This window comes from Vitis riparia, chromosome 11 (genome assembly GCF_004353265.1).
Source record: "Vitis riparia cultivar Riparia Gloire de Montpellier isolate 1030 chromosome 11, EGFV_Vit.rip_1.0, whole genome shotgun sequence".
Classification (NCBI taxonomy): domain Eukaryota; kingdom Viridiplantae; phylum Streptophyta; class Magnoliopsida; order Vitales; family Vitaceae; genus Vitis; species Vitis riparia.
The window spans coordinates 19,354,554-19,380,528 of record NC_048441.1 but is presented as its reverse complement, the minus strand read 5'-3'; the positions used below and the strand labels follow the sequence as shown (position 1 = coordinate 19,380,528).

Genomic DNA, 25,975 nt, shown 5'->3' with positions numbered 1-25,975 from the left:
GGCTACGGCCTGTCCATGCATGGGTTAGCCTAGAATTTTGTTTTATGGAAAAGTATTTTTTATTTAATTTACTTCTGTCTTGGCATGTTATTTTGGTGCAGGAGGATTTTGTTTGTAATTAGAAAAATCACCTCCCATAAGCTTTGATCCTTCATTTTGTGCGAGAACAGGGGGAACATATTTTCAACTTGATTTCTCCCACCAACCCACCCTGCCTTTTTACTGTTGCTTACATCCACCATTCTGGTCAGGCCTCTATAAATTTCCCACGTTTCTTCCATTCTTCTATCTCCTTTCATTTTTCATTCTCTAGTTGATTGTGATCAACTCACCTCTTCTCTAGGTACTCCTCCCCCTCTCTGTTTTCTGAAGATCTCAGTCTGATCTTCTCTTCTTCTTCTTCTTCTTTTTCTTCCCTTTTATGTTTGTTTTCAGTGTTTCAGCTTCTGTTTCAGGTGATATTGCTCTAAATTTTTTCATCTCCCAGATTTGGGTTTGGTAGCTGTAGGTTTCCGTTGTCAAACAGAATTAGATCTTATGATAGCTTAATAGTCTTTGCATTATTTATTAGAGTTGATTTTAGTTCAACAACATACTAGACTTTATACTATTATTTATAAGTGTGAGGTGTCCAATTTTGAAATTTAAGCCTTTCTAGATGGTGGAATGCTGGTTGGTCTTGACTTTCTTCTCAATAAGAAGCTTTGGATGATTTTGATCTGTTAGTTACAGTTGTTTCTCTTACGTTGAAGGTTGTCTGAAATTAGGTAAGAACCCAGAGAGGAGACATGGCCGACAGTGTTCTGACCGGGGTTCACAGCCTCAGGGCACGCTTGGATGAAACTCTCACTGCCCATCGCAATGAAATCCTGTCCTTCCTGTCAAGGTATGAGAATGGTTGAGTAGATCCATGGCTTAAGTAGGATGCAGTCATGTAGCTAATTATATTGCAGAGCCATTTTTCATTCAATTTGCAGGAGATCGAGCAACATAGCTGTTATTCCATTATTTTGTTTACATACTCGATCATTTTAAAGATAATAGATTGGAGTTGTGAGATGATGACTTACTGTAAATTTACTTGGGCGTTGTAGGATTGAAGGCCATGGAAAAGGAATTCTGCAACCCCATCAGCTTCTAGCTGAGTTTGAGGCCTTACCCGAAGTAAACAGAAAAAAACTAAGTGATGGGCCATTTGGAGATGTCCTGAAGTCCATACAGGTAGGTTTATGACACCAAAAAGAAAATTTCCCCCTTTCTCTGGTGCTGATTGAATCATATGTTGTTGAATTCTTCTCATTCTTTTGGCCAACTCTGTAATTTAGGAAGCCATAGTTCTGCCTCCATGGATTGCGTTTGCTGTTCGTCCAAGGCCTGGTGTTTGGGAGCATATTCGCGTGAATGTGAGCGCGCTTGTTGTTGAGGAGTTGCTTGTGCCTGAGTATTTGCATTTCAAGGAAGAACTTGTGGATGGGAGGTAACAAGGAGTTTGGAGTTGCTCTGTGTTTTACTTCATTTTTCCTTTTCATTTTCACCATTTTTCCCCCTCTAATGCAGCTGCAATGGCAACTTCGTTCTTGAGTTGGACTTTGAACCATTCACTGCATCCGTCCCTCGCCCAACTCTTTCCAAGTCCATTGGAAATGGTGTCGAGTTCCTCAACAGACACCTCTCTGCGAAAATGTTCCATGACAAAGACAGCATGCAGCCCCTGCTTGATTTCCTCCGAACTCACCAATACAAGGGGAAGGTAAACCCCTTTCTGTAGTCCATTTTTCACATTTAGACTTACCCCTTATGTTAACAAATTGATACCTAATAGTTCTTGGTTGTCTCGTATTCTTTTGCAGACAATGATGCTGAATGACAGAATTCAGAATCTGGATACCCTCCAATTTGTTCTAAGGAAGGCAGAGGAGTATCTGTCTTCACAGGCTCCAGAGACTCCATACCCTGAGTTTGAGCACAAGTTCCAAGAGATTGGCCTGGAAAGAGGGTGGGGTGATACTGCTGAGCGTGTGCTGGAGATGATTCATCTACTTTTGGACCTTCTTGAGGCTCCTGACCCCTGCACTCTTGAGCAATTTCTTGGGAGAATCCCCATGGTTTTCAATGTTGTTATTCTCTCCCCCCATGGCTACTTTGCTCAGGACAATGTTCTGGGCTACCCTGACACTGGTGGCCAGGTGTGATCATTCGGAACCAACCATACTCTCCTTTTTCTTCCTACCTTACAAAGGTTAATTCTTAGGGACTGCTTGATTTTATCTTCCAGGTTGTTTATATTCTGGATCAAGTTCGTGCCATGGAGACTGAGATGCTTCTCCGTATCAAGCAGCAAGGACTTGATATCACTCCCAAGATCATCATTGTAAGTTAGCAAAATATTATAATTGCTTGATCCTTCTTCTGTTTGATGTTGTTCTGATTCTCTAATCGATACTTTTTATCTTTCTGTGACACCCAGGTGACTAGACTTCTCCCTGATGCAGTAGGGACGACTTGCAACCAGCGTATCGAGAAAGTTTATGGAACAGAGCATTCAATCATCCTTCGAGTTCCCTTTAGAACTGAGAAGGGAATTGTCCGCAAATGGATCTCCAGATTTGAAGTGTGGCCATACCTGGAAACTTACACTGAGGTGAAACACAGATCTATGTTTCTATATTTTCAATCGATGATGGATTTTCCCATCTTGCATCATCCTCTTGGCTCACTATCTGAGATTATAAATATTTTTGTGTTGGTAGGATGTTGCAAATGAGCTTGCTACAGAGCTACAGACCAAGCCAGATTTTATCATTGGCAATTACAGCGATGGAAACATTGTTGCCTCTTTGCTGGCTCATAAGCTAGGGGTTACACAGGTTTGTACTGAAGTTTACAGTTTTATCTCTTTTGGTTTCTTCTGTACAGGGTATCTCCTTTGTCCACTCTCAGTAGCTCACCCTTTCTCCCGGCTTTGGTATCTTTTACAGTGCACCATAGCTCATGCCCTGGAGAAAACCAAATATCCAGAATCAGACATCTATTGGAAGAAACTAGAGGACAAGTACCACTTCTCATGCCAGTTTACAGCTGATCTTATTGCCATGAACCATACCGATTTTATCATCACCAGTACCTTCCAAGAGATTGCTGGAAGGTATGCTTGGCACCTCAAAAAAATAGTTTTCTTGTCCAATGATCTTCCCTACCCTAACTTGTTTTTCCCTTCCATGTTTCCAGCAAGGACACTGTTGGGCAATACGAGAGTCATACTGGATTCACCATGCCTGGGCTGTACAGAGTAGTCCATGGTATCGATGTTTTTGACCCCAAATTCAACATCGTTTCACCAGGAGCAGATATGACCATCTACTTCTCCTACACTGAAGAGAAAATGAGGCTGAAGGCCCTCCATCCAGAAATTGAAGAGCTTCTTTTCAGCCCTGTTGAGAATAAAGAACACTTGTGAGTTCTTCTCTCTTTCTCCACCAGTTCACTTTCCCCATCCTCCACTGGACTTGATTTTTAACCATCCAATTGTGTCAAACAGCACTTATGTGTACTAAAAGACCGTAACAAGCCAATCATATTCTCAATGGCGAGGTTGGACCGCGTGAAGAACTTGACGGGACTTGTTGAGTGGTATGGTAAGAATACCCGGCTCAGGGAATTGGTTAACCTTGTTGTGGTGGGTGGAGACCGAAGGAAGGAGTCCAAGGATTTGGAAGAGCAGTCAGAGATGAAGAAGATGCATGAGCTCATAGAAACCTACAAACTGAATGGCCAGTTCAGATGGATTTCCTCCCAGATGGACCGTGTCAGGAACGGTGAACTCTACCGCTACATTGCTGACACCAAGGGAGTATTTGTGCAGCCTGCCTTCTACGAGGCTTTCGGATTGACTGTTGTCGAGGCCATGACCTGTGGATTGCCAACATTTGCAACCTGCAATGGTGGCCCAGCCGAGATCATTGTGCATGGAAAGTCAGGCTTCCACATTGATCCCTACCATGGAGACAAGGCAGCTGAGCTCCTTGCCAACTTCTTTGAGAAATGCAAGGCAGACCCAACTCACTGGGATAAGATCTCCAAGGCAGGCCTGAAGCGTATTGAAGAGAAGTAAGTGAAAAACCTTTCTTTTCTACAGGCATTCCTTTGCAACTGTCCTGTTTCTGTTTCTTCACTAAGCTGTCCTGTTTCTGTTTCTTTGCTTCACAATCCAAAGGTATACATGGAAAATTTACTCTGAGAGACTGTTGACCCTGGCTGGGGTTTATGGGTTCTGGAAGTATGTCTCCAACCTTGACCGCCGTGAGACCCGCCGCTACCTTGAAATGTTTTATGCCCTCAAGTACCGCAAGCTGGTAAGCCCTTCACCACTATCCCTGTGGGATGCAATTCCCTCAAAGTTTTTCTCTAGCTGATGGTTTGCTCTGTTGTATTTCCAGGCTCAATCAGTTCCTCTGGCTGTGGAAGAGTAGCTAAAAGGCAGAGGCATTGGCTAGAAGCAAGCTGCAAGTTTTCTGAGCTGTGTGGAATAACTGTCATTGTTTGAGGCTTGGCCGAAAAGAAGGCATTTCAATTTTTGCTTTTTGTTATCTGTAATGTTTGAACATGGGATGTTAAGGCTCCTGGATTTCAATTAAAATCTGTTACCTTTATTGGGTAACACTGCTTGCCAAGATTTGGCTCTGTTATCTGTCATATTGGTTAAGAATCAAATTCCAATCTTTCCCCTACTCCAGTTGCTTCAAGAGAGCATTACCTTATTGGGTGTCTTCAATCTTTAATGCCACGACAACCTTTTCTTGAAGCCAATGGAGATGCCTTCATCTGGTGAGGTACTAAAGGACCCTCCAAGTAGACCCTTTTTCAGTTCCTTGGACACTATATGGGAAACTCTGAGCAGAACTAGACTAGACTGTTTCAGGAATGGGGTCAGTAAGAACCAAAGAAAATTTTCAACCGTTCATTACTATTAAGTTGGGCTAATGGGTGACAAACTGAAAAACAGAATGGAGAAAACAAAATAATGAAAATTGACCTCTCAGCCCAAGAAAATAAGTTTTGCCTTTTTTTTGGAAAATTTGTTCAAAACAAATCCATTTTTGGTCGTGTGATTACTTTTTTAAGATTAATTTAAAACCACAGTTTCACAATATGATTTTTGTACCATAGCTATAATCGTTGAATGAGGTTTGAAACTAATTTAAAGAAGAAAAAACAAAAAGCAAAACATAGTCACATGGACAAAAAGGATTGTTTTGAACAATTGTTGCAAAAGAGATTCATTCAAGACCTATATTCTTAATACCCAAAAGGCCTAATTTGAACCGAAACTTAAAACGAAGTCATTATTTTAATAAGCAAAGCAAGATACCAAAAAAGGGCAACCTAAGCGTGCGGCGTGCCAAGGCTCTGTTTCGGTAGGTACATTGTTGCAAAACTCAAAAGGTTTTTAGTTGGGAGTAATTCTAATTAAAAATGACATGTTTGGTAATTATTTTTAAAAATAATTTTAAAAATTTGTTATATGAAATTTTATATTTTATAATACAAAAAACAATTTAGTACCCTGAAATATTTGTATTCTACGTATAAATATTTTTTTAAACAATCCCTAAAAAATAAATAAAAATAATTAAAATATGTTTTCTAAAAACATTTTTTACTTTTAAGAATATAAAATAAAAAATAACTTTTTTTTATTGTCAAATATATTTTCTCATTTTTTTTATTTTGAAGAATAAAAAAATGTTATAAAAAATAATTTTCAAACAAACCATTAATGTTTAAATATATATATATTTTTTTTCAAAAAAAAATGTTTTGATAATGTTTTAGGTGATGTATTATAAAACAAAAAATAATAATTTTCAAAAAAACCACTTATTAAGCACTATGTAGGAATGAAATTCAATGTGAAATTCAAGTGTATCATTTAACAAAAAAAATAAGCTACCAGAACCCAATTTTTAGATAACAGTTTAAATAATATATCACACAACAAAAAATAGTAAGTTATGTTTAAAAAAAAAAAATTGTTTCTAAGAATTAGGAAACGTTTTTAATCCCTTTTAAAATCACTGGCAAACAAGTTTTTAGTTTTGTTTCCAAGAAAGCAATGAAAAAAGGATGAAGAGTCAGATCAGAGAAGGAAGCAACGAGTTGCTAGTATAAAGGTCCAGTACCCCATTCATTCAGGCACGGCCACATCCCATCTTCCTCTCAAAGTGCCTTCATCTGAAGACTTCTCTTATTCTCTCTTTTCTTGTTTTTCCCTGTGCCTTTATTCAATCAAAAGAATTCATGGAGTCCACCACCGTAATCAAGAAATTCCATGAACCCCCCAAGGATCTCACAAGAACCCGACTTATGACCATTGTACTTGGGGTCTTTCTCACACTCCCAACACTAATTCTCTTTGCTTCATTTCTCAACGAGGAAGGAGACCAAGAACTGGTCCGTTCTTCAACTCAACCTCAACCTCTTCATCCACTCATCAAGAACGCCTGCACCAACACTCTCTACCCTTCTCTCTGCTTCACCACTCTCTCTTCTGCTCCTGCCACTTCCAAGAACACCACCACCCTCCACCATATTCTTGAGATTGCAGTCAATGCAACGGTGAGCTCCGTGATGGATTCTGGGTCCGATATTAAAGCCCTTTTCACCTACCAAGACTTGAATTCTCAAGAGAAGAATGCTCTGAATGATTGCATGGAAATGACAGACCAAACCCTCTATGAACTTGGACAGGCCATTGACGACCTGCATGCTTTCCCGCCATCTATAGGGGATCCTCATCGGTTATACACGAACCTCAAGACCCTTCTCAGTGCAGCCATGACAAATGAGAACACATGCATCGATGGATTCACTGACCTGGAAGAAGCCGATTCTGAAAGCCAGAAGGGTCTCAAGGGACATCTCCAATCCGTCTTAACTCCTATTTCTGGTATGATCAGCAACTGCTTGGCCATTATCAAGTACATGGAAACCATAGCCCTTAGGGACAGAAAGATCATGAATACCACAATGCCAAGGGACGAATTCCCAGCATGGATGACAGCCATTGATCGGAAACTGATTGAAATGGTGCCTAAAATAAGGCCGGACATCGTTGTTGCAAGTGATGGCAGTGGACATTTTAGCACCATTGGGGAAGCAATCAGTACGGCGCCTAACAAGAGCAGTAATCGATTTGTGATTAAAATAAAGGCAGGAGTATACAAGGAAAATGTGGAGATTCCAAGGGAAAAGGTCAATATCATGTTGGTAGGAGATGGGATGAATTCAACAGTGATCACAGGGTCTAAAAGCTTTGTTGATGGGTTTTCCACCTTCACTTCAGCCACCCTAAGTATGGTTACTTTCTGCATATAGGCTTTTGTTCTTCAGATTCATTTGCCTGAGCTTTCCTGAAAGATTTCTTGAAACATATAATTTTTTATTTCTGGTATCTTCTGAAAAGTCAATGACTCTTACCTTGATTTTTGTAGCTGTGGTTGGAGACAAGTTCTTAGCAAGGGATCTAACCATCATCAACACGGCAGGCCCCGAGAAGCACCAGGCAGTTGCAGTAAGAGTGACCTCCAATTCTGCTTTCTACCGCTGCAACTTCAGCTCGTATCAGGACACCCTCTACGCTCATTCTCTCCGCCAATTCTATCGTGAATGCACAATCCAAGGCACAATAGATTTCATCTTTGGAAATGCAGCAGCAGTCTTCCAAAACTGTCTTATACTCGTTCGCAAACCAAGCCCCGGACAAAAGAACATGATCACTGCTCAAGGGAGAGGAGACCCAAATCAGAACACTGGCATCTCATTACAAAACTGCACCATAGTAGCTGCACCAGAATTCCCTTTGGCTGAGAGACGAAACTTTTTGACTTTCCTGGGTCGCCCATGGAGGAACTACTCAAGGACTATGGTCATGAAGAGCTACTTAGGAGATCTGATAAACCCACAGGGTTGGCACAAATGGAATAAGTATAGCACTTTAGACACTGTGGAGTACATTGAATACCTGAACTTTGGACCAGGATCAGACACAAGGCACAGAGTCACATGGGGTGGCTACAGAAAGAATTGCAGTGAAGACATAGCCAAGCAGTTTACAGCTGAAGTTTTTCTACATGGAGCCAGTGAGTGGTTAGAGTCCATTGGTTTTCCCCTAGTTCATGGCTCATAAGGAAACATTGACACGTATTCTACATATACAGCTATCAATATAGCTATGATGTATTCTACACATTTGTAGTGTGAAGAACAGATGGGAAAAAAAGTGAATCTGTCTGTACACTTTGATGCAAGTACGAAAAATGAACCCTCTGATAAACACAGTTTATACTCGTGTTGCTTTCTACTTACAAAAAATTGCTTTGTATCTGATGCTTGGGATATACCAACTGTACACTAAACAGATGCCTTGGTGTAGCATAAGAAACAACAGCAGGAGCAGCTCTTTGAACTTCCAATTTCCTTATTTCTTCTTTCCCTTTGCCTTCCCTCCATCGAAGACTCATTTTTCCTCTCACAGAGGATAAACTTAGTAAGCACATTAGCTAAAGGCTGACATGGACTTCCAAGCCATACCAATCTGACACACCAACAACAAAGGCATCACCAAACAATATGCTATTCTTCATTATCTGCTTTTGATCATGAAATTGTGTATTCTCAATTTATTCCTGAAGGGTCTTTGTTTTCTTCTTATGTAGAGGCCGTCTTGGATAGAGAACTATCGCCAATATCATTGAGAAGGTAAGACCAACAACTCCACTAAATGGTTGAAGTGGGTGAGTCCCAGTTACCCAAAGAGGAAAATTGGGTTGGTATTTTATGAAACCACCAATTTGTAAGATGAAAGTTGAAGCCATTATCCCTGCACGCAGCCCAATAGGAAGGGAGAGGCTACCTTGACTTCTTTGCCGAGCCCCTGCCAGAACCAAAGATAAGAGCCATAGCCCGGGTATTGACAGTGGAGACCTGAAACCCATTTGAAAAGAGGCTTATGATGGTCTTGCATGTAATAAGCACTTTGATAACCATAGCCCTCACAAAATCAACACAAGAGAATCATAAAAAGGGAGAAAGAAAGAAAAGAAAAGAAAAGAAAAAATCGCAATGAGTAAATCTTGCCTGTGGCACATAGAGAAAAACAGCAAAAACTTGTCAATGGAGGTGTTTGTAAACAACCAAATGATTTAATCTCCAAACAAAGAGGAAAGAGAGCATCTCTGGATAGATGAAGATAAAACTACACAGAGAAACAAGGAAAGTTCCAGGGCTTAATACTAGGGTTTGAATTGTTAAGCATTGCACCTAATTGGCTAATTTGAATTCCAGATGAGTTTAACCAATGGTCAAGGTCAAGTGTGTAACTAAACTGCACTTATGTAAAATGGGAAATATTTCTTTTAAGTTCCAATTTTGGTCAAGCATCTATTAGAAAAAGAAAATTCTGCCACTGGGGCTGATCTCAAAAAACTCACATTTGGACTTCAGGATGAACAAAAGAAGCTAAATTAGAAAGTCAACAGCAGAAGTTAGTGACCGCATCTCACCACCCAAACACTTTTCCACTCTTTTCTTCTCTCAGGTGAAAAAGAAAAGAGAAAGAGAAAAGAAAAGGGACGATACACATAGCTGAAGGGCAGGTGTAACTGCAAATTGGAAAATATAAAACATACCTCTGGCATAAAGAAAATGCAAGTCCTGAAATGATGATTCCACGATTGTATCCAAGATCAGCGGCAATTTCTTCAGGCAACCACGACCTGAAAAGCAATTCTTCCACAAGTGAAATGCTGACTGCTGTTAGAATCCCCCGAACAGTAAGCATAAGCATTTGCCCGTACACTTTGAACAATGTCTTAGTGTCAAAAGCTGCAGGCCAAGAGAGACTGACAAATCCAAGTAATGCATTCACAGAATGTATCGACATAACAAGCATAACTCCTCCAATCAAACCCTTCAGAAAATTTTGGATCTGCAAGCAAGGAACACAACTTTAGCTTATTCTTTCCAAGAAACAGAACATGAAAGGGAATGGAATCAATTTCAGAAAGACCTTCAACTTTTGAGATAAAAACCTATAGCCAAGTGTATTTAGGGAAAACCAAAAATTAATAATGCCATGACGGATTTAGAAAAGAAAAAGTATTTGTCAATTATCCAGAAAAGAAATGACCAAAACCCTTTGATGTGTAGGGACATTTCTCCCCATTGTTTATGGGTGTGTCCAGACTAATCAAAAGGGATCTCATGCAAATGCATTTTTGTCACCCATTGTTTTTAGGCATACACCCACAGCCTCAAAGACACTGAAAATATTTATGTATAATAGTTAACTCACAAGCTCACATAAACATTTCCGATCTAGATTATGTAGCACACTCTATGCATGGTTGGAACACATAATTTATTTCTGTGTCCCCAAACTTGCTGAAATCCATACCTCTGGTGATGATGTCAAATCCAGTCCATATTCCTCAAATGGATTTTCATACCCTCGAATTCTCTTGCCCCATAACATGACAAGTATCACAACAGCAGTATAAAGGCCAACAATGCAAACAAGCTCAGCAATCCGGGAGGAATTATTTGTTGTCCAGCTCTGCACAAGTGTTGGGAGCAATGGAACCACAACTGGTGACCATAAAACAAGCACCATGCAGACAAACCCAAGAATCCTAGAGAAGAAAACATGATTGTAGAAATAACCAATGAGTAAAACATTCACAGCACACAATTTCAACAAAAAATGCATTAATAGACCAAAAAAAAAAAAGATAACCAAAGGATTCCAAAAAATTATAGAATCTGCCACCACAATTTCCAGAATAAAGAACAGGATAACTGGAGAAGTTCCACCTTTTGCATCCCCCCTAACAGATCATAAGCATTGGTGGAGCCAGAAATGTACTTGAAAGGAAGCATCATACCATTGATCTATGAGACTTTATATCTTAAATAACCTTATCACTCTTCTGGAGCAATTCTAGAGAAGTCATAGAAAATCAGGCAAGTGAGACTTTTCATTTGGAAGTTAATGGTTGTGTCCATGTTATTTTACTTTATGAAAAGGGTAACAAACACAAATAAAGTTGTAAAAGAATCAAGCAAATGAAGCTCTTTGTTTGAAAATTTAACATGGTATTATATTGCCTTTTTCTTTTCTTCTCTCAAAATATAAAATATGAAGGGGCTTGGAAAATTTTATTTAAGTGAGAGATGAATTTAAATGGGACTTCTGTTTTAGATTTTGTGTTTTAACAAATACAAATTATTAAGTGAGATAAATGAATTGACGTGAAACTTCTATTTTTATATTTGAATTTAAACAACTAAAAATTATTAAGAGAAAAAGATTTGAATAGAGCTTTTATTTTAATATCTATATTTAAATAATTAAAAATTAAGAATTTTTTTATAATATAAATTATCATTAATCGAATCAGAATATGCATCTTAATACTAAGAATTGAACTTCCTATAATTGATCAAGGTCAAATTTTCAACCATCTTATTTATTCTTGTTATATATGGAGGAATAGTTTAAAAGATAGAGGTCACTGGTTTTTAAAGGGGGTCAAGATCCCCCGGCCCCTAAGTGGGTCTGCCATTGATCATTGGTCATAAATAATATCAGCCACATCCATATTTGTGTTTGGCTTAAGGTTTTCAGAAATGTTTGTTGTAGATATATGAAAAAGAAACATGAATTATGGTGAGTGCTGTTAAACAAAACAAAAGTGCTAGTATGATGTGGAATCAACACTACCGTCAAAAGGGTAGACAATCAAGACTGGCATCATAGGCCAGCAAAAAAAATTGACAGGCAGAGCCTGTGCATAGTTAAACACTATAGGCCCCAAACCGTTTTTAAGTAAGAAGAAGAAGAAGAAGAAGAAAAGAATGAATATGATATACAAAAATTCGAAATTGTAAGTTAGTGAAGAATTTCTGAATTCCTTTATTGATTTTTTAGGTACACACCATACACATATATATACACAACTGATTGAATAAGAAAAATCAATCTAGCTTGATTCTCTCCTAAAATTAGGAAACTGAATCATCCTAAATGATCTCTCCTTCTTTATTCCTAAAATACTTTCCTAAATTAAAAAACCCTAACTTTGAATGCCAAATTTCAACACTCCCCCTCAAGCTGGAGAATATATATCATATAATCCCAGCTTGCAAGTTAAGTCTTCAAAGTTAGGCCTAGGTAAAGCTTTGGTGAGGATGTCTGCGGTTTGGTGCTTGGTAGGAACATAGTTCAATCTAACCGTCTCACTAGTCACCTTCTCTGTGATGAAGTGTCTGTCAATCTCAACGTGCTTGGTCCTGTCATGATGCACGGGGTTCTTTGCTATGCTTATAGCTGCCTGATTATCACACATCATCAGAATTGGAGATGAACTCGTTTGCCCCAGTTCACTAAGAACCCTTTTTATCCAAATCCCTTCATAGATTCCCTGTGCAAGAGCTCTGTACTCAGCTTCTGCACTACTTCTGGCTACAACGGATTGCTTCTTACTCCTCCAGGTAACAAGATTTCCCCAAACAAAAGAACAATATCCAGAAGTGGACCGCCTGTCAATGATGTTTCCTGCCCAATCCGCATCTGAGTATACTTCAGTGTCACGGTTCTCTGTCTTTCTGAAGAATAGACCTTTCCCTGGTGTCATTTTTAAATATCTAAGAATCCTGTAGACTGCTTCCATGTGTTCCTCAGTGGGGCTGTGCATGAATTGACTTACAGCACTCACTGCAAAGCCAATATCTGGCCGAGTGTGTGAGAGATAAATCAAGCGCCCGACGAGCCGCTGATATCTCCCCCTATCTACCGGTGTACTTTCTTTCTCGATACCAAGTTTCTTCTGACTATCCATAGGAGTATCAATTGGTTTGCATCCAAGCATACCGGTCTCCTTAAGAAGATCGAGTATGTATTTTCTTTGAGAGACTACAATTCCCTTCCTTGATCTAGCCACTTCCATACCAAGGAAATATTTCAAATTTCCAAGGTCTTTAACTTCAAACTCCTCTGACAAATACTTCTTCAAATTCTGTAATTCCTCCATATCATTCCCAGATAGAATAATATCATCAACATAGACTATCAATATGGCCATTTTCCCGGCATGAGACTTCTTGACAAATAGAGTATGATCAGCCTGACCTTGTTTGTAGCCCAGCTTCAGGACTGCTTTTGTGAATCTATCAAACCAGGCTCGGGGAGATTGTTTAAGGCCGTACAAGGATTTTTGGAGTTTGCAAACCTGATTCTTTGCCATACTTCCTTCGAAACCAGGTGGTATTTCCATGTAGACTTCCTCTTCTAGGTCACCATTTAGAAACGCATTTTTTTATGTCCAGTTGTTGCAAGCACCAATCTTGATTGACAGCCAATGAGAGAAGAATCCTGATAGTGTTCAGTTTTGCAACAGGAGCAAAAGTCTCCTGATAGTCTATCCCATAGGATTGCGTAAACCCTCTAGCTACCAAACGAGCCTTGAATCTCTCGACTGATCCATCTGCTTTGTATTTTATGGTGAAAATCCACTTGCACCCCACGGGCCTCTTCCCAACCGGCAAATCTGTGATAGTCCACGTCCCATTCTTCTCAAGTGCATCAATCTCATCTTGTACTGCCTTCTTCCATTCTGAAATTTTTAATGCCTCTTGTATTGTGTTGGGAACCTGAGTATCATCAAGAGAAGTAGCAAATGCTCTGTAAGATGGTGATAGCCCTTCATATGTAACATAATTCCCAATTGGGTGATCTGTACATCTCCTAACACCCTTCCTCAATGCAATCGGCAGAGTAGAATCATCAATGCTGGGAATTAACACCTCTCCAGCCCTATCCTCACCTATGTTCTCTTCAGGAAGACTTGAATTGGAGTCAATATATTGGCCACATGTTGACTGTGATCCGTGCTCTAATTCCTGTCTTTTCCTCCTCCTGATGTAAACTTGTAAGTTCTCATTAGCAAGTTGTGGGGCTATAGGTTGAATAGGCATGGGAGACTGGATGGTCATAGGAGATGGCTGGACTGATGACGGTATGGGTGTGGACAACTCAGTGGGCGCGAATTGAAAAGGATTTGGTGACTCTGAGTGAAAAGAAGGTACACCCTCAAGAAGAGACTCCCAAACTTGATGTTCATTCATGCTCTCCCCCTGAACATGAGATTTGGGATAGAAGAATACATGTTAATAGAAAGAGACGTCCATGGTGGTGTAAAATCTTTTGTTGGTTGGAGAATAGCATTTGTACCCTTTTTGGGTTGGAGAATATCCTAGGAAAATGCACTTATTCGCTCGAGGAGCAAATTTGCTACGATTTTGAGGATACACATGAATGAATGCCGTGCAACCAAATACTTTGAGTGGTAAATCAGAAGAGGCTACACGGGTGTGAGGAAATTGTTTTAAGAAAAGTTGACGTGGGGATTGAAAGGTAAGCACTCTGGATGGCATACGGTTAATCAAATAAGTAGCTGTGAGAATAGCTTCCCCCAGAAATAGTTTGGAACATTAGAGGAAAACATAAGACACCGGGCAACCTCCAAGAGATGTCTATTCTTGCGTTCAGCCACCCCATTTTGTTGTGGGGTGTCAACGCAAGAACTTATGTGGATAATGCCGTGATTTTGAAGATAAGTACTGAGACTACTAGTAAAGTATTCCTTTGCATTATCTGACTTGAGGACTTGAATTTTGGAATTGAATTGATTTTGAACCATAAGATGGAAGGTTTGAAAAATGTGCCCGACCTCTGACTTTTCTTTCATAAGGAAAACCCATGTTACCCGTGTATGATCATCAACGAATGTCACAAACCATCGAGTGCCAGAAATATTTTTTATCCGGGAAGGACCCCACACATCACTATGTACTAGAGAGAAAACAGTCGAAGGTTTGTATGGGATTTGAGGATAGACTGTTCGAGTATGCTTTGCAAACTGACAAATTTCACAGTGATAAGATGCTGGATTTTTATTGATAAATAATTTGGGAAACAATTTTGCAAGGTAAACAAAGCTAGGATGACCAAGGCGATAGTGTAACATTATAATCTCACTATCTTTATTGACCTTAGAATTTGACACAGAATTGAAAGACTCTAACATACTCTGAGACTGTACGCAACTTGCTTGAGAAACTTGGTTTGAGAATTGACCACATGAGAGGAGGTAGAGCCCGGAACACAGTTCAGCACTGCCAATCATCTTCCCCGATTTCAAGTCCTGAAAAACACACAAGTTTGGATAAAATTTAGTAACACATTGGAGATCACGGGCCAATTTGCTAATGGACAAAAGATTACAATCCAAGTTTGGAACATGGAGAACAGAGTCAAGATACAAGTCTTTAGTAAGTTTTATAGAACCTGTCCCGGCAATTTTTGACTTTGAACCATCAGCAATATGGACGGATGAATGACCATTACTTGGCTTGTAATTTTGAAGAATGGTAGCATCTCCTGTCATGTGATCAGAAGCACCTGTGTCCACTATCCACGACTTCATTCCTCCTCGATTAGCAGTGAAGGCTACACCGGTAGTACTGCCACTGCCAACCTGGCTTAATAGTTTCTGTAGCATCTCCATCTGCTCTTTGTTGAATGGACTCGGCTCGGGAACAGAGGTGCTCTCAGAGTTGGCAGCCACGTGTGCTCTGCCATCTCTGTCAGACCGTGGCTTTGGTTTCCAATCAGCTGGTTTGCCATGAAGCTTCCAGCAAGTCTCCTTATAATGGCCTGGTTTCTTACAATAATCACACCAAGGCCTATCCCGTTTCTGACGATCTCCACCACTACTATTAAATGACCGAGTCGCAAGGGCAGAGGCATCCAATGTTGGGGCAGGTTGCTCTTTGGATCCCATCATCACTTTCTTTCTACTTTCTTCACGCCTAACCTCTGAAAAAGCCTCCCTGAGACTTGGCAGGGGTTTAATGCCCATGATTCGGCCTCTAACATCATCCAATTCCCTGTTTAGTCCTAGGAAAAACTTGAACAGTCTCTTTTGTTCCACAATTTTCCTGTATGTTGCTGCATCATCAGGACATTTCCATGAGTGAGTCTCGAATAAGTCAAGGTGCTGCCAATACCTTGTGAGTGTGTTGTAATACTGAGTAACTGTCTGCTCTCCTTGGCGGAAGTCATGTAGGGCTGATTCAACCTGAAAAAGTTCTGAAATATTTTCAGAACTTGAGTAAGTTTCTTTGGCTGCATCCCATATGTCCTTTGCAGTCCTAAACAGCAAGAAATTTTCACCTATGTCATTATTCATGGAATTGATAAGCCATGACATGATCATGCTGTTTTCAATCTTCCACTTCCTGAAACCCGGTTCTGTAGTTTCTGGCATGACTGCTTCTCCAGTGAGGTACTCATCCTTTCCTTTACCGCAAATGAACAGCAACACAGATTGTGACCACTGTAAGTAGTTATGGCCATTTAATTTGTGTCCTGTGATGAGAATAGGAGAGGAATCACTACCACCAAGGTTTGGAATTTCAGATCTGCCTCCTAATTCTGGTGACGTGACGCTGGATACTTGTGATGATGCCATTCCGTATTTCGTCATGGACCGGAAAGGTAGAAGAACACTTCCCAAGGCACGTGCAGGGATTGGAGTTGAGGAAAAATAGCCGGAGGACGTCGGAAAAGCTGATCGGAGGGCTCGCGGAGGCAAAAAGACCCCAAAAGAGGCACGTGCAGGGCTTGGATGGCAGAAACAGGTACGTAGGGTGGCTGGTCGGCGTCAGGCGAGCTTGGAGTAGGAAGCGCGTCGCCGGAAAGTGGCTCACGCGCCCTCACGCGCCGGCGCGTGAGATGCAGTCGCCGGCCGGAAAAACGCGCGTGGGCGGCGCGTGGATGGTTTTCTGGCTCCGGTGTTTTTGGAAAAGTTGTAGATCTCCTCCAGACGCTCCTTGCGGTGTGAAAAAAACCGTCGCCGGAAAAGTTCGCCGGCGGTGAATGTTTTTCTGACGACGATTACCGATTGGAAAGCGTTTTCTCCCTTGGCTCTGAGAACAGGGACTGATGACCGGAATGAGAGATGGTCGGATTGAGAGATGGCCAGAGAGATTTGGCCGGAATGAATGATGGCCTGAATACGAGGTGGCCAGAAGGGATTAGGGTTTCAGAAAACTGGCTCTGATACCATGAAGAATTTCTGAATTCCTTTATTGATTTTTTAGGTACACACCATACACATATATATACACAACTGATTGAATAAGAAAAATCAATCTAGCTTGATTCTCTCCTAAAATTAGGAAACTGAATCATCCTAAATGATCTCTCATTCTTTATTCCTAAAATACTTTCCTAAATTAAAAAACCCTAACTTTGAATGCCAAATTTCAACAGTTAGCATTGTTAAAACTCACTCTTACATCTAGATGTAACATTAAAAATATATATTTCCCAGATTCCTCAACTAACAAGATATTATAATAGGCTATAATTCCACTAGCAATGACAAACTAATAAATCAGCCAATGAGGCAGGGGAAATATACCACCAGCCAAAATGAAATAAAATAATAACCATCAATCTTACATGATGATTATCAGAAACAGGCAGCTGGACCAAGATTCAGGTTTGATGCCAAGAGCTTGCAAAAGTAATGGCTTTGTTGCCAATGTGATGACATGAATATAGACTCTTGGCTATTAGACCATATATCTCCAAAACCAACAATAAAGCGAATGGCAAGCTATATCATTTGATAAATATTAACATTAAGGCTAAAGGATGGCAAAAACAAAAGAAAGATTTCAGGAATTTCCATTTTTCAATATTAATTATACCCAACCTCTGTGCCAAAACTAACTGAAGTCGGCTAATATATCTTTCTACTGGTTTAACTTTTAACTTTGTTTCTCAACAAACTTTTTCTTATGGAAATCAAAATTTTTAACCCCTGCCTAGTTAAATTTCAATTATTACAGTAACAGTATATTCTTTCACTGCAAAGAGAGAAGGATGCAGAGAGAAATTCAGTAACTTAAAATACCTCTGGAACAAGGGGCGGTCAGCAAAACGCAAAAAAGAGATAAGCCTACGGGTTAAACTCACTGCACCACGTATTCCACCCCAAAGCAAAGCAATTTTACCAACCAGCTTCAACATGCCACCTTTTTGTCCCAAATCTGCTAACATGGCAACCAACCTGTTCACATAAGATATGACAAAAAAATTCAATAAACAGAGATATTAAATACATAATAAATAGGACTTTACATGGATCAAATGATCAGACCTTTCTTGATCAACTTCACCATCTCCTTTTGTTGGTACCACTGGACCAGCAACTGACATGGCTTTCTCAGCAAGGTTTGTGACTATGTTATTCTGGTTTTTTTCCAATGTCTCTTCAATCTTGTTAGGCTCTTTCAGTTGAATTCCTTTCTCCTTGAAGGGCTTGGATGAACTGTCAGCAGTTTCATTACTGTTGTATGGATCCTTTACAAATATGAATGACAAGAAGCATGAGACACACACAGAGGCTACACATATGCAAAGAAAACTCCGAAAGGCAGGTTACAAAAACCAATTAAATTGATAATGCAAAAGCTTCTAAAAAGATCGATCATTACCCGTTGATTCACCAGTAAAGCAGATGCCCCCAGGGCAGCTGTAACAGCACCAACCATGACAGTGCTATCGTTTAGATTTCTTAATTTTGCTTTCTTCCCATCTCTGCTTATTTCTAAATTCAAATTTTCAGTTTTGTCAGAAGGAGTCTGATCATTCTCTGTTTCACTGACTTGACCATAACTTTTTTCCTCAACAATTTCCAGTCCATCAAGGGTCACAGCTTCATTTTGGCCAGTATCATGCACTGCAGCTACATTGAAGAATTTTCTCAAAGCAGCTAAGCTAGATCCTACAATAACACCCACTGGCAGCACTCTCCTCAAGTGACTTGTATCCTGAATGGCAGATGAGATTGCTCTAACAATACGCTCTCCATGAACAGAACCAACCTTTTTTATAGTACGGCCGGTTCTATAGTCATTACTGTCCACATGCCAACCATGCTCCTTGTCTTGTCCAACAATCAGAGACACAGCATTTGCAATTTGTTCTAAATCTCTAGCAAGATCAAACTCCATCTCCTTCATGTATGATGCACTTAGCCTGCGACAAACTTCAACCTTCAAAGCATCCACAATAATGTTCTTAACAAAGCATATCAACTCCTCTGACCCATCATTGCCAAGTGCGGCCTTTTCATTTTTTATGTCCACTGTCTTGTACCCTCTAACTGGTTCATGTTGTTTTTCAGTATCTAATATCACATATGAAGGTTCAATAATCTTTCCTGCGTTACTTTTAGAAGATAAATAGGCCTGACTCATTCTGTCAATACCCTTAAGAGTCCTGACATCACCAACGGAATCCCCAGTGTTTCCTGGCTGTTCCAATAGCTTCCATTGACCTTCTTCTGGAAAATAGTCAAGAAACAGAGCAGTAGTTGTATCTAAATCTAGTGATTTGGTATTTGGTATCTTTGAAAGAAGATACTTTCTTAAGTATTCATTATAAAGAGAATCTCCATATGGAGTTGCAGTTATGTAAAGTGGAATATTATTTACATGACTATGTCTATCTAAACTTCGAGCCAAAAGTTTGTCACCAACAAAATGGTCCTTCCCATCTTCCTTTTTACCTACATGGCTATCTGTGTAATTTCTAGAACTACCGGTGCCATTCCCTCTGAATGGAATTGGGGTCTGACTGGATTTCTCCTCTACCCATCTGGGTCCTGCATCAAGCAATGTATCTGTATGATTCTCATGCCAACTGGGTACAGTAGGATCATGTAAGATGTCAGACTCAAAGTTCAGGCCATTCTTATTGTCCTCTTCCTTTTCCAACTTGTGGTTGCTAATGACTTGATTATTCTGTCTCTCAGAACCACTTTTCTCATCCTTGACCACATCCTTATCTATGACTTCATCTTGATTGCCTTTTTCCTCCAACTGAGTAATCATGTCTTCAATTACACCAAAAACACTGTTCACAGCCACTTGAGTAGAATCATCCAACCCTGTCAAGGTATCGAAGGCTTGAGAGACACTGAAAGTTGGGGAATTAGAATCTGACATAATGGCATTATTTTGATCAAGAATAGGCTGCATGGTTTTGTCTTCTTTCTTTTGATTATCACTAACTTCCTTTTCCATCACTTGTGGCTCAGATGAGGATCCAGGAGGTGAAACTGCCTCATCTATCTTGGTGGAAGGAATCATCTTATTTTGATCAGTTGAAGAATCCAGGATTTTTCCTTCATTTTTTTGGAAATGATTCTCCTCTTTCATCTCTATCTGAGCATTTCTACCATCATGATCCAACTTTTGATGATCACTAATTGCTTCCTCCGTGCCATCTGCCTTTTCAGACCGACTAGAAAAATTAGGATTAGCACCTGTTTCTGATCCATTTCCACTTTTCTCAGAATATTGAGCAGGCTTTTCCTTGGAAAACTCATTATTTTCCTGATTATTCACTGCATCAATGGTGCTCTTATTGACTGAGCTAGAGACTTCACCGCCTTGACCACCAACTGGTTGAGCCTGACCCAGATCAATAGATTTTTGCAACTTCTCTGAGGGCTGAAGCTCTGTTTCTAGTCTGCCAGCAGGTTTTTCATTGCCAGATTGATTATTATTAGTGCCATCTGCCATATCATCAGCCCCTTTCCTCTGATCAGAAGAATGAGCATCCTTATGCATACCTTCTCCACTTGATGTTATTCCAATTTCTTCTTGGATCTTTGATTTCAATCCTGACGATACATTAGGAATCTGGCCAATCCTCAGAAGACCCTCAAAGTTTAAATTTGTGCCTTGAGTAGACAAAATTCCAGAAACAGCAGTAGAAAGCTTTCCACGAACATCTTCTGGGACAGCATCTTGCAAAGCTTGCATAACTGTTTCTCCTTGACCTACGGCAGCCAGGACCTGGATATGAATACTGGGTAAGTACCATAAAACATTCCAATCAGGGCAAGCAATACCACGATTATACAATAAATAACAACCCATAAATATGCTCCATATCAGACTCCACCAAGGAGAAAATAGGAAACATATCACAGAAAACTGATGATGATACAACACAAGTATCTTGTACAAAAAAATATAAGAAGGCAATTTCTTGGAAAAAAGAAAAACTATATTTGTCCTGCTTGAGCTATAGAAGAGTTCCTGAACCAAGTCAAAAGTAGAATATCCATCTAGAATTATGAACCATATTATATTTGTTGAGAATGCAAGATGCTGATGATGGTTAACTTTGATAATCTCATATTTATGTTGGCATTGTTGCTTTTATAACAGGAAAATGGAGCTCCTATTTCCACACCTTGTCTAACCCAGTTTCATGCTTAAAACAGCAAGTCATGCCACAGAATGTTGTTTCATACCAAAGAGCAGAGCCACCGACTGTAACGTTCCTTCTTTCTCCACAAGAGCACTACCACATACACATTAAGCTACAAGTAGCAGCTCATAAATAAAAACTGCAATATTGCACAAGAAGAAATGATGCCAAAATCTACAGCATAACTTATATGACCTTAACTAGCAGTTTTTTTATACTTGCATAATTTGATAACTTCTTTTTTCATGATATGCAAATGACTCGGAAGATAAAATAGAGATCTGGAGTTCATGCACCATACAATATCTATGCTCTCTTCAGATATTTACAGCACTCAAATCTGAACATGGACACAATAATCATATGATTAAAAAGGTTTAGAGAACCAGTGTAATCACAGCTGTGACATCAGGACGTGAACTTGCAATTCTTATGTGTTACCTTCTTCTTATGTTCTTCTGTTAGAGTACCAGGCATAGTCGCATCAAGCATGTTCATAACCACTTGTGCTGTCTGTAGAACTTGCCCTCTTTCGTTATCTACTGAGCTAATTACATCCTCTTTGATTAATTCTGCATCAACAGAGCTGCTCTGCTGCAATGTACCGTTGTGCACTTCTGGCAATTCCTTGTCTTCAATTTCCAAATTTCTCCATGAATCTTGCCCAAGGCGGATGTTAGTAGCTGCAAGCATCTCACTAACAGGATCCATAGAATGTTCACTTAAAGCACTTGACTTCTCAGGATTGAAAAACTTATTGACTCTGCTACTCTTAGGAGGGGCTCTGCCTTCCACAAGAGCCAAACCTTCTAAAGGATTGATGGTAACATCTACATCTTTCAGAAGAGGATGGCGACCCTTCAGAAGTCCTAGCTCCACTGCCGCGAGCCACTGCATATACCAAATGCAAGCTTATCAGAATATTACTTGCAAGAAATGCATCATGAGTTGCCAAAATCCTGGCTTGCCAGTGAAGTTTAATGAAACAATTTGTAAATGCAACTTTTCAAGAAATTCAAAGCAAGCAGTGGAAATTCAAACAGTTAAAAGAAGTTACAAGGCATTATATTGTATGCTACACTTATAAAGGCTCTAAATTCATTGATTTCAATTGGAAGCCTAAACTACAAATTCATTAAACGTAACACAGATGTCAGGTTTAAACAAATTAAATTTTATAGCCAGAAACGGTCCTAACTCTGAATTTTTATTACCACAATCCTCTTCCATTGGCTAATATGAATACAGAATATGCAGACAAAGCTTGTACAATGAGAGCATGATCGATGATAAAGAAGAAATTTCATTACCTCGATGGTTACATTCTGACACCAAGATATAGCTGATCTGCCACTCAAGATGACACTAGTTGAAGAACAAGAACACAGAAGCAAGCTTGTGAATGGATTTTCTGCTATCAAACTGCGTGGAATAGAGAATAGCGGCGTTGTCCCATCATCATTCTGTTAAATTGACAGAACTGTAACTAGTAAGAGACTCTTTTTGGCATAAAATAATGGATAGGAAACTTTTAACATGTTTTGAATAACTTATAAAATATTATCCATAAAATCAAAACTGGGATTTTTGAACATAAAGTCCAGATGCCAACAATTAAGGTGTTTGCCTCTTGGCGAGGGATTTGTTTGGGGGTGGAGAGTTGTGAAATAAAATATAGCTATCATTGAATTGGTAGTTAATAGACATCCAGAAAGTTTTAACTAATGTTAAGCAAAGCAAATATGAAATCAGAGAACAAAGTCAGCATTATAGCATGGGTGAGACTGGTACGGATTTTTATTTTTTTTTCTGGTTCTGTAAGAGGCTGTTAAGACATTAGGATAATTAAATCCTCCAATTGCAGTTATATGGTTGCCTTTTCAATGAACAAATTTCCATTTCTGTAAGAGGCTGCTCAGACATTAGGAAATTTAGAGCCTCCAACTGCAGTTATATGGTTGCCTTTTCAATGAGCAAATTCATATGGGACACATGCAAGCATGTTTTTATAGAAATTTTCACACATCTTAGGTATTTAGACATCTGTGGAACCATCCATGAACTAATTTACACATAGCCTCAGAGGCTCTATTTATTGAAAATGAAAATGTTTCCTTGAGATATTTTATGGAAAGCTCCAATTATCTCAAATTCTTAATGGACTTTAAACATGAAGATTCTTAATGGATGTTTCATTGAAACAATTAGAAGATCAAAACACATAACACATAGGCAATCTTGGGCAAAATTCACATGTAAGATAACATTAAAAGTACAGAATATGCACCTGTATAAAGAGAACAGGAATCTTCACATTTCCAACAATACCTCGTGTGCTAGATTTTGAATAGAAGTCTTCTATAGCATCAAAACCATAAGATACCATAGATATTGCTTTTTCAAAATCACGAACAGTCTTGGCCGAAAGACCCTTTTCCACATCAAAACCTTTTGTTCTGCCTTGAAATAGTTCCTGGACACATTTAATAGTGTCATAGCAGAGACTTTTTTATTTTATCAGGATCATAGAAGAGGTTATAACAGAAACGAGGATGATAAATAGTGCAAACCAGTTTCCAAAGTTTGAAGCATAACAGGCAAAAAATTATGTTTCTTTTGAGTTATGATTTTTCTTTCATGAAAAAAAAATATTGCATTAAAAAATTAAACCAATAATGAACCTTGTTGGATCTGAGAATATCTATCAGTCCACCTGTGAGCTTTTGATCAACAACAATGTGATTAGGGGCCACCCTTGAGGCCTCCTCTAAGTCAAAAGGATTGTCTATGCATGTGGCAGCAGTAAGAGGTGTTTTCTCTCCAACCTCTGCCAGGTACTTTGTCAACATGTTGGCACCATATCCCCAGCCAACACCCATCATTGTAGTCCATGGCCTTGCTCTATTGATGAACTGTATAGCTGTGCAGATATCATCGCTGTCAGCAGCTGTAAATAACCTACATGAATGAAGTAATTAAGATGTCCTACTATCAGCTCGTTTTGCAAGAAAATTTCTAAAGTAATCTCGAGTGGATTATTTTTCTTGTCTAGAAAACTAAGTGTGAAAATTGTTTCCTTCTGCTAGGAGAATGAGTACATAAAAGTTGCAAGCCATTGCATGAAAATTTTCATATGTCCAAACAAGAACAACATCCCCATAATCAAACAGTTCTAAAGATGCTGACTTTACAAAGAATGAATAATTCACCACTTTAAGGTCCAGTACTATGTCACTGAAAACAGAATGAACTATAAAAAGGATAGCTACTCACCGAGCTGTGGTCAGGGGTGAACCAGCACAACCCCTAGGATTCATCACAACTGGAAAATAGCCACGCCAAAGTGCTTCACATACGAAAGAACGCACATTCGGATCCATGCTACCTTCAGCCGTTCCGGGAATAAGCAAAACAGTAGTATCCAAACCATGCTCCTCTGTCAAATCCAAATTAGCGGGCCAATCCAAAGATACGACACCTCCGTCATCCATGCCCACGCACTCTCTCTGATAAGCGAGCTTCTCCTCAACTATAGCATCCCTCCCATCGTAACCCCTCACTTGAATCCTCCCACTATTCAACCTCACAAAGTGTCTATCCTCCTTCACCAGCCTCTCATTCACGTCCTCCAACAACTCGCTCCCTTCAAACGATATCGATGGGCACCGAAGCAGCACGAACCGATTGAACGGCGTGGGACTCGTGAACAAAATCCACTCTCCAATGTCCGAATCCTCCCCCGACCTGAACCGCGATAAGTAGAGCGCGACTCCGGAAGCAAACCCCAGCGCCGGAGCCACCAAATCCAGTGAATTCACGGACGGAAACTGAGAAACCAAGGTGTGGAACAAATTCTCAAAAGTTGACGGAACAAGCGACCCTAATTGACTCCGCACCACCAGACTTGGAATTGATTTCAGTCTCCGACGCCTCCATACGTGAATTTGTAAAGCTCTCCTGCATCTTCTGGGAGAGAATCTGATCGGAGAGTGAAGATTGATATTAGCAAAATTACACGCAGAGCTCATTCTCCTCCTCTTCCTCCTCGCCTACGTTGGATAGTACGGATTCAAAGAGATTTGGATATGGAAAAAAGAGAGCTTGGCTGAAAGCTAAAGGAGAATAGAACAAGCCTGAAAGCTCCAGAAAGAGCGAAGGTAGAGGTCGATAATTGCGGAAGTGACCTGCCGGTGGGGCTGCCACCGCGGGGAGGAGAAGTCGTGTTTTGTATGGAATGGGTATAGCCTATGGATCGTGGCCCTCAATTCCCAGCTGACCCAAGCCATTGGTTGGTTCCTATTTTTTATTTTATTTTTCTATTTTTTTCCCTATTATTTTCTCTCTTTCCCAAATTTTCAACGACAAAAAAAAAAAAAAGGTTTATTTGGTTAAAAGGATTAATAAAAACTAATTTTGAAAGTTTAATCCTTCACCCATTTCTTATTTTTATTTTAATAAAATTATTCTTTTTTTGTAAAAATAATTATTTCTTTTAAAATATATATGTAAATATTTGAAATAATCAAGGAAATATATGTCAAAAATGAAAAAAAATATATA

At 39.5% G+C, this 25,975-nt stretch overlaps 3 protein-coding genes across 5 annotated transcripts; 2 read left to right on the top strand and 1 right to left on the bottom strand.

Annotated features, from left to right (window-relative positions):
- The first annotated feature begins 241 nt into the window (after nucleotides 1-241).
- Nucleotides 242-4,727, top strand: LOC117924712 (sucrose synthase). Its single transcript, XM_034843433.1, has 14 exons — nucleotides 242-343; nucleotides 753-886; nucleotides 1,095-1,221; nucleotides 1,326-1,477; nucleotides 1,558-1,750; nucleotides 1,851-2,186; nucleotides 2,276-2,371; nucleotides 2,468-2,641; nucleotides 2,751-2,867; nucleotides 2,979-3,145; nucleotides 3,229-3,448; nucleotides 3,539-4,107; nucleotides 4,214-4,352; nucleotides 4,437-4,727. The coding sequence occupies exons 2-14, from the start codon at nucleotides 789-791 to the stop codon at nucleotides 4,467-4,469; spliced, it is 2,421 nt and encodes an 806-aa protein (XP_034699324.1). The 5' UTR covers nucleotides 242-343; nucleotides 753-788; the 3' UTR covers nucleotides 4,470-4,727.
- A 1,305-nt stretch (nucleotides 4,728-6,032) lies between these two features.
- On the bottom strand, nucleotides 6,033-25,626 carry LOC117924916. 3 transcript variants are annotated; one of them, XR_004652871.1, is made up of 12 exons: nucleotides 24,689-25,626; nucleotides 24,097-24,373; nucleotides 23,703-23,888; nucleotides 22,726-22,878; nucleotides 21,857-22,306; nucleotides 18,625-20,994; nucleotides 18,288-18,490; nucleotides 18,042-18,197; nucleotides 10,454-10,688; nucleotides 9,687-9,985; nucleotides 7,477-8,982; nucleotides 6,033-7,409 (listed from the first exon to the last, which is right to left on the bottom strand). XR_004652871.1 is itself a non-coding variant. In XM_034843653.1 (11 exons), the coding sequence occupies exons 1-11, from the start codon at nucleotides 25,441-25,443 to the stop codon at nucleotides 8,679-8,681; spliced, it is 5,388 nt and encodes a 1,795-aa protein (XP_034699544.1). In that variant the 5' UTR covers nucleotides 25,444-25,626; the 3' UTR covers nucleotides 6,033-8,678. The 3 variants fall into 3 exon arrangements, 2 of the variants coding, with proteins under 2 accessions (XP_034699544.1, XP_034699545.1); XM_034843653.1 differs by having other exon boundaries at nucleotides 6,033-8,982; XM_034843654.1 differs by having other exon boundaries at nucleotides 6,033-8,982; nucleotides 24,097-24,335; nucleotides 24,689-24,778.
- On the top strand, nucleotides 6,276-8,204 carry LOC117924918 (pectinesterase-like). Its single transcript, XM_034843655.1, has 2 exons — nucleotides 6,276-7,351; nucleotides 7,491-8,204. Exons 1-2 carry the CDS (start codon nucleotides 6,298-6,300, stop codon nucleotides 8,183-8,185), a joined length of 1,749 nt encoding a protein of 582 aa, XP_034699546.1. The 5' UTR covers nucleotides 6,276-6,297; the 3' UTR covers nucleotides 8,186-8,204.
- Nucleotides 25,627-25,975: the final 349 nt, after the last annotated feature.